General features: G+C 44.3%; 1 protein-coding gene across 1 annotated transcript; it reads right to left on the reverse strand.

Moving 5' to 3' along the window:
* Nucleotides 1-1,297: 1,297 nt before the first annotated feature.
* ptcd1 (pentatricopeptide repeat domain 1) lies at nucleotides 1,298-7,457 on the reverse strand. The gene is made up of 8 exons (XM_026171585.2): nucleotides 6,830-7,457; nucleotides 6,511-6,651; nucleotides 5,175-5,393; nucleotides 4,983-5,084; nucleotides 4,169-4,816; nucleotides 2,787-2,903; nucleotides 2,440-2,622; nucleotides 1,298-1,751 (listed from the first exon to the last, which is right to left on the reverse strand). Exons 1-8 carry the CDS (start codon nucleotides 7,292-7,294, stop codon nucleotides 1,500-1,502), a joined length of 2,127 nt encoding a protein of 708 aa, XP_026027370.2. The 5' UTR covers nucleotides 7,295-7,457; the 3' UTR covers nucleotides 1,298-1,499.

Raw genomic sequence — 7,457 nt, forward strand, 5'->3', positions numbered from 1 at the left:
CGGACTGGAGCTCTCTGCCCTTTACCAATCCAGCCACGGGCCCATCCATCTGGCCCATCAAGACTCACTCTCATTTCATCAGTCCATAAAACCTTAGAAAAACCAGTCTTGAGATATTTCTTGGCCCAGTCTTGACGTTTCAGCGTGTGTGTCTTGTTCAGTGGTGGTCGTCTTTCAGCCTTTCTTACCTTGGCCATGTCTCTGAGTATTGCACACCTTGTGCTTTTGGGCACTCCAGTGATGTTGCAGCTCTGAAATATGGCCAAACTGGTGGCAAGTGGCATCTTGGCAGCTGCACGCTTGACTTTTCTCAGTTCATGGGCAGTTATTTCGTGCCTTGGTTTTTCCACACGCTTCTTGCGACCCTGTTGACTATTTTGAATGAAACGCTTGATTGTTCGATGATCACGCTTCAGAAGCTTTGCAATTTTGAGACTGCTGCATCCCTCTGCAAGATATCTCACTATTTTTGACTTTTATGAGCCTGTCAAGTCCTTCTTTTGACCCATTTTGCCAAAGGAAAGGACGTTGCCTAATAATTATGCACACCTGATATAGGGTGTTGATGTCATTAGACCACACCCCTTCTCATTACAGAGATGCACATCACCTAATATGCTTAATTGGTAGTAGGCTTTCGAGCCTATACAGCTTGGAGTAAGACAACATGCATGAAGAGGATGATGTGGACAAAATACTCATTTGCCTAATAATTCTGCACTCCCCGTATACAGCCCACACACTGAGCCAGACACCTCTCCTCTCCTCCTCTGTGCTTCGGTCTCGTCCAGCAGTCAGCACGGGAGGAAGGTTGAAACTGAACGGAAATATAAGCCATTTCTGCAGAATCAGTCTCAAGCAAATCCACAGGAGATCAAACTGAATCCATTAAAACACAAAGTAGTACAGTCCTGTACTGATTAAAGGTTTGAGTGGGCTGAAGCAGCGAGTCTGGGAACAGCTGCTTTAGAAATCAGAAATGCGTTTGCCTCTTATTGCAAGATGATTTATCTTCAGCTCTGGGTCATCAGGTTCACGCTTACTGTTCGTTTGGATAAAAGTTGACTTTGAAAATGAACTGAGCAAACCTGACATTTAACAAAGGCCCTCAACTTGCTTACAAATGCAGGTAATCCTCACACCAAACAACGTTATGAAACTGCTGTTTGTTTATTGAAACGCTGATCAATATTAATACTCAGTTAACCCGAAATCCACAAATTTTATGACCAGTGTGGGTCACTGAAAGCCAATGGGTTGGTTGGGTACCTTTAAAATGACAGTATAACTGAAAAGATGGAGATGAAGAAGTTTTATTTTTCAATAAACAAGCCCAAAAACTTGAAACTGGAACATAAATTACAATGACATCACTGTTTTTCAAGAATAACGCAACCACATGAGCCACTATTTTGATCCAAGTCCATCCAGGGTTATAAAGTTTATTACAGAACAAGCAGCAGGTAAAAGAGTGGTCGTGATGATCTCCTGGAGTTCAGTCATACAGTGGACGTGCTGCTGCTCTTCCTGTCCCTGTTGCGAGTATGACACCTCCTGGCTGCTGCTCTGTGGTTCCTCTGGGCCTCCGTCAGCCCATCTGCAGCCTCTGTTCTCAGCTCTGCAGCATCTGTCTGGGACTGCAGCGCTCCCTGCTCCTCCTCAGCGCTCTGAGCAGGCATGTGCTTGAGCCACTGCTGGTAGTAACCACGGAAACCGTCAATTTGGACCAGATAGTTGTTTCTGGATTTGTACTGGGATAGAGAGAGGGGAGAGGGTGCCAAAAAGTGAGGGGACCAGAGTGAAAGGAGAAATGTGAGTCATACAGTCACCTTCCAAGTTGGATCTTTGTTGTGCCACGAAATGAGAAGAAGTTGTCTGTTTACAGACTGCACTGAAGTCAGTAAACAGAGAGGCATTAAGATTGACAGCATACACACTTCAATTAGAGCAAAATAGTTTACAGTGTTTTTTATTCCCGTGTTTCCAATTTAGATTTTACTTGACTGGTCTGCCTGTGTATTTTAACATTGGCTGGACTTGCAACTTGCCTGCTTTGGACTGCAGCCAGTAATAATTGTTCTGCTCTGCAGCCTCAGTGAGCTTGGCACCAGCTGAAGTCTGTGATAAGAGACTCACTGGAGAGGCAGCTAATTATATCAAATCAAATCAAATCAAATCAAATCACTTTTATTGTCACATCACATGTGCAGGTACATTGGTACAGCACATGTGAGTGAAATTCTTGTGTGCGAGCTTCACAAGCAACAGAGTTGTGCACTCTGTGTTATATGGCACTTATTTGTGAATTAGAAAAAAAAAACTTATAAAGGAATATCCTAGCAATTATTTGAAAAGAGCATATGCCTTCTCTAAATATGTGGGAAACACTCATGTACCAATCATTACAGATGTGCTCAGTATAGATGGGTGCATGCTGACCTGGTTATAGTTGGGAGGATATTGTGCAGCAAACTCCAGCTGTCTGATGATGACCTCATTAGGCCAGACTTTCATGTCACTCATGGTTTTAAGGATTGTTCTTAGGTAGACGTAATCCAGTTTGCGACTCGCTCGGCCAATCAGAGCAGAGAACACGTGGACGTTAGGCCTCAGTCCTGCTTCCTGAGAAAAAACGCATAGAGCAAAGTTAACTAAGATGCACAAGCACCTAAACCCTGCATTCCTTCTACCGACCAGCAGGGGGCGAGTTCTGCACTAACAATGCCAGAGACAGAATTCAGGTCAATAAACAGCCAAATTTAGTGTAATAACATATGCTTTGTCACCTCTATGCCTTTCAGCAACTGAAGGCCGTCTTTCTGCTGGTCACAGGCTAATGCAAGGCACCCAAATGTCTGCAGATCCACATTTACATTGCGCTGTCTCATTACACTCAGCACAGCCTGAAAAGTGAAAGAAGTGTGTGAAAAACAGCACGCACAGTTTAAACATTTCTAACTCCAATTTTGTTAACGTTTACCCAAGTTTAAAATTTGTGTTCCTTCCTCCTCCAGATTTACAGATACCAGATAGACAACAGTTTTTCTGAGGACTATTTCTCCTAAGAAGTTGCTCCAGGATGGGCGTCACAAACAAAAACAACAGACACTTCATACATGGAAACTAGGGCTGCCACGATTTGTCGACTAGTCACGATTACGTCGACTATCAAAATCGTCGACGACTGATTTAATAGTCGACGCGTCGTTTGAAGCTTTGTAAGATCCCAAAAGACGCAGGAATAAGTAGCAGGATTTAAGAGTGTAATAACGGACTGAAACAGAAGATGGCAGCACTGCATGTACAAGGATGCCAGCTGCCGTTAAACCCCGAAGAAGAAGAAGAAGAAGCAGCTGTGTCCCAGAATTCATAGCGCGGCCCAGCTCAGTTTCCAACAATGGCGGCAGCTAGTTAGTTTTAATATTACTCTTATTATTCTTTCTGGGTCACAAAATAAACGTTTAACATATTTTCAGCCGAGAATGTAGCTGTGTAAACCTCAAATATCGGCTCAGTTTATCAGGACACCACATATTTTCAAAAGCGCTCCGACGTTTTCGGAGACGTCTGTTACCCACTAGCTCGATAGCTAGCCGGGGGCTAGGTCACTAGCGCGGTGAGAACACCGGACTCCCGGCAAATTGTTTTCAAACCCACCGCCGTCTTTCGCTACTCAGGTTAAATATATATATGAGTCACTTAGATAAATTAAAAATGTTGTTGTTTGGCTTTTTTTTTTAGTATTTTATTTGTTCCTGAGTAAATCGGTTTGTCTGAGATTAAAGTTATAGTTTTTACACAGCTGAATAAACGTCAAGCAGACAGCTGATTATCAGAAGTGTGAGATGCTGGAGAATATACTCCGTTGTCCTGTTATATTTTAGATAGCAAGGAGTTTATTAAACTTTACCGAAACAATCTGCAAATTTCATTAAAATTGAATAAACTATCATCTTGTCTTTATTTTTAGTTAGCACCTTAAAAGCTTAAAGCTGTAAGCTAATGATAGTTATATAAGAGCAGATGCTGCTGGTGCAATAAGCTGTAGTTTTACGTCCAGTGGATGATGATCTGATTAGTCGACTAATCGCATAAATAATCGGTGACTAGTCGACTATCAAAATAATCGTTTGTGGCAGCCCTAATGGCAACACACACACACACACACCTTTGCCTCGTCCAAGTCCCCGGCTCGCGCTGATCTGTGAATCACAGAGTTGAAGAACGCGACATCAAGCTTCACTTGATGCCGTTTGGCGACCTTCAACAACACCTGCAGAGACTGGTAGCCTGGCTCCATCGTGTCGGCCAGTAGGGTCAGAGTCCTGAGGTTTGGACTGAGTCCGTTAGCTTCCATCCTCTCTAGAAAACCTTTAGCTCCACCGATGAGGGCGAGCCTGTCTGACATTTTATCTACAGTGCCAAGGGAGACCACAGCACCTCTTTTACCCTCAAAAAGTTCTAGTAGGTTAGGAGCAGAGGAGTTGGCGACTAACTCTCCGGGTAATTGGGCATTTACTGTTTGCCTGACCGGTATCAGATGGGCCGAGTCATGTCTGAGTCGCGTCTCACTGCTGTCTTCCTTCTGCTCAGGCTGGATAAATAACCGTCTCTCAAGTAGGTCGATGTCTATCACAGCCTTGCACCTGGACTCCGACACATCCTTGCTCCCTTTCTGACCCTCACAGTCAGTCCCCAGCAGAAGAGCAGTGGCCAAGGCAGGATCGCCAAGTCCACAATCTCTGGCAGTTCTCAGGAGCAGGGTATAGTTGTGCGAGTCAGGACGAATCCCTGACTGCAGCATCTGGCGCCACACCTGAAATGAACATTACGAAGGAGCTCATTTGTGTATCAAGTATCAATATTGTTTAATGACCACCTGATGTATCATTATCAGATTTTTAAGATCAACGAGAGCTGGCATTGGTTGGGCTATTTTAAAGTTTACTCCTAAAAACATCCCACACTTAAGTATTACGTACCTGTAACGCCAGCCTGAATCCTGCCTCTTTGTCCTTCAAGCAGCCCATCAGCAGGTAGTGAAATGTCTCCTGAGTTACAGCATGACCATTCTCCAGCATCTCCTACAAAATGCACACAAACCCAGAATAAGACACAATTTGGTGACAATGGATGAGCTTTCTCCCTTATAAACATGCAGCTGTGTGTCCTACCCTGAGCGTATAAATGCAGGCCTGAAGGTGGTTGGTGACGGCATGCGCCTTCAGAAGAGCGTGGTACGTGATTGTGCTGAGAGGGTAGTTTTTGCGACGGAGCCCTTGCTCTAGCTTCAGCGCTTGCTGCAGGCCAGCTTGTTTTGAAGGCGACTCGGCGCAGGCGTTGAAGAGCGCCGTGTAGGTTGCATCGTTAGCAGTGAGACCACGCTTCTTCATCTAGGAGAGAAAATAAATAAATAAACAAATAATTACAGAGAGGGTTTCTGACTGTGTATAACGATCTGTCAGAATAAAGGACAAGAATGAATAACACACTTAAATATTTAAAAAAAAAAACATCTACAATGAAACTAAACTGATTGTGAAAGCTGGCTCTTCTATGGCATTAGTGGACTAAAGCAGTCCCCAAGCTTTTAACCCCTCTGAATTTGAAATAAGACATATTTATTTTAACACACAAACACATAGGAGTCTCGCATCAGTGTCTGAAGCTTTAAAAATACTAGAATCTGTTCTTTGATTATAGCCAATCTCCACAGTTTTCCTGACACAAATCTGGAGGATGGAGGGATTGGCAGCCTGCAGCATTTAAAGTAATGTTTCTCATTAAATCTTGACTGCCATACAAATAAATTTATAGTAACTTTGATGGCTGTAGTAGCTGGTATGTGGGGCAGTTCAATTGTACAAATCATTTGTATTAATCTTAGTCTCTTCTTGTGGATATTAAAAGCGAGGTCCATATTCATGCATCTTCTCTGTGGTCTTCCTTGTTTCCCGCTGGCAGCTCCATCTTCAACATCCTTTGTTCACTACATCCACCATCTCTCCTCTGCACATGTCCAAACCATTTCAGCCTTGCCTCTCTAACTTTGTCTCCAAATTCCTTCACCTGAGCAGCTGTCCCTGTGATAAACTACATTTAGAATTTTGTCCATCCTGGTCACTACTGATGAAAATCAGAGCATCTTCAACTCTGCCACCTTGAACTACTCCTATCTTTAGTCAGAGCCACCGTCTCCCAACCATACACCATCGAAGCTCTTCTAGATCTTCCCTTTAAATCTTTCACCCTGCCTGTTGCTTCGGATTGTTGACCCCAGGCATTCACCTTCTCTACTCCTTGCACATCTCCCGTCTTGCTTCCACCTGCTCCTTAGCCTCACTACATATCACAATGTCATCTGCAAACATCACAATTCAGCAACTGGAAACTGCAGCACCTGAATCAACACCACTCTAAAACTGTCAAACATGAATATTTTAACTTAGAGTTAGAGTGTACCTTGCACACTGACATCTCATTTCAATTGGTCAAATTAAATATGCTTACATCATTGTAGAGTTTGAAGGCTTTTTTCAGTTGTCCAGCTCGTCCACAGCCTCCTATCAGGACCGTGTAGTTGTACTCCTCCGGCTGCAGCCTCTCTCCCTGCAGCATGTCCCTGCTGAACACATCCAGAGCCTCCTGTAGCTGTGAGAGCACAGAGGAGGGTTATAAACACATCAGCAGGGAAGAGAAAGAACAGAATGCTCCTTTACGTTGGTTGCCAAGTTAAACACAAAGAAGAAGAAGAAGAAGAAGAAGAAGAAGAAGAAGAAGAAGAAGAAAAAGAACAGCAGTTAACATAAAACTGCTCAGCCACACTAACCTTGTTCTCTTTGATGAGCTTTTTGCATTGTAAGAAGTACCAGTACGGTGTATTTCTCCTCACGGGCCTCCTCTGAGGTTTACCGGCGTCTTCTCGCTCTTCTTCGTTCCCGGTTCCGTCTTCCCGGTACTGCAGGTCCCGGAGGCCTGGGCTGCTTTTCCTGAACGTCCTCCTGGAGGCCATGTCGGTAGACAGAGAGCCGAAGTTTTCCCAGTCAAGTGGTTCAGAGGGGGAGTCCAGTGGGTCCGCGTCTCCTCGGGAGAGGGCTGACAGACACACGGGCCTAGGATGCCAGGGAGTGTGTGTGAGAAGCCTGGATAAAGGGTGCTGTGACACATCCCGTCTGCCTGTTAGAGTTAGCGGTTCTGGTGACTTCCTAAAGGTTGAAAATGTGCACAGCCTGGCAGCAGGAAGCGATATTTTCCTCCCGTTTCGCGCACACGAACGGACAACGGACGTCAGCATGTTTGTTAGTGTTAGCGAGCTGGTTAAAAGCTAACGGATCATGTCGGGTTTCTTCCTTTTGTCAGAAAACTACAAAATGTGTTACACTTACAAGGCTAGCTAAAGGTGCACTAACTAGCTGCTGACAAGCTGAGTACAACCACGATGTTTCAATGACACAAAC

The sequence above is a fragment of the Astatotilapia calliptera genome, chromosome 6 (assembly GCF_964374335.1).
Source record: "Astatotilapia calliptera chromosome 6, fAstCal68.1, whole genome shotgun sequence".
NCBI classification, from domain to species: Eukaryota; Metazoa; Chordata; class Actinopteri; order Cichliformes; family Cichlidae; genus Astatotilapia; species Astatotilapia calliptera.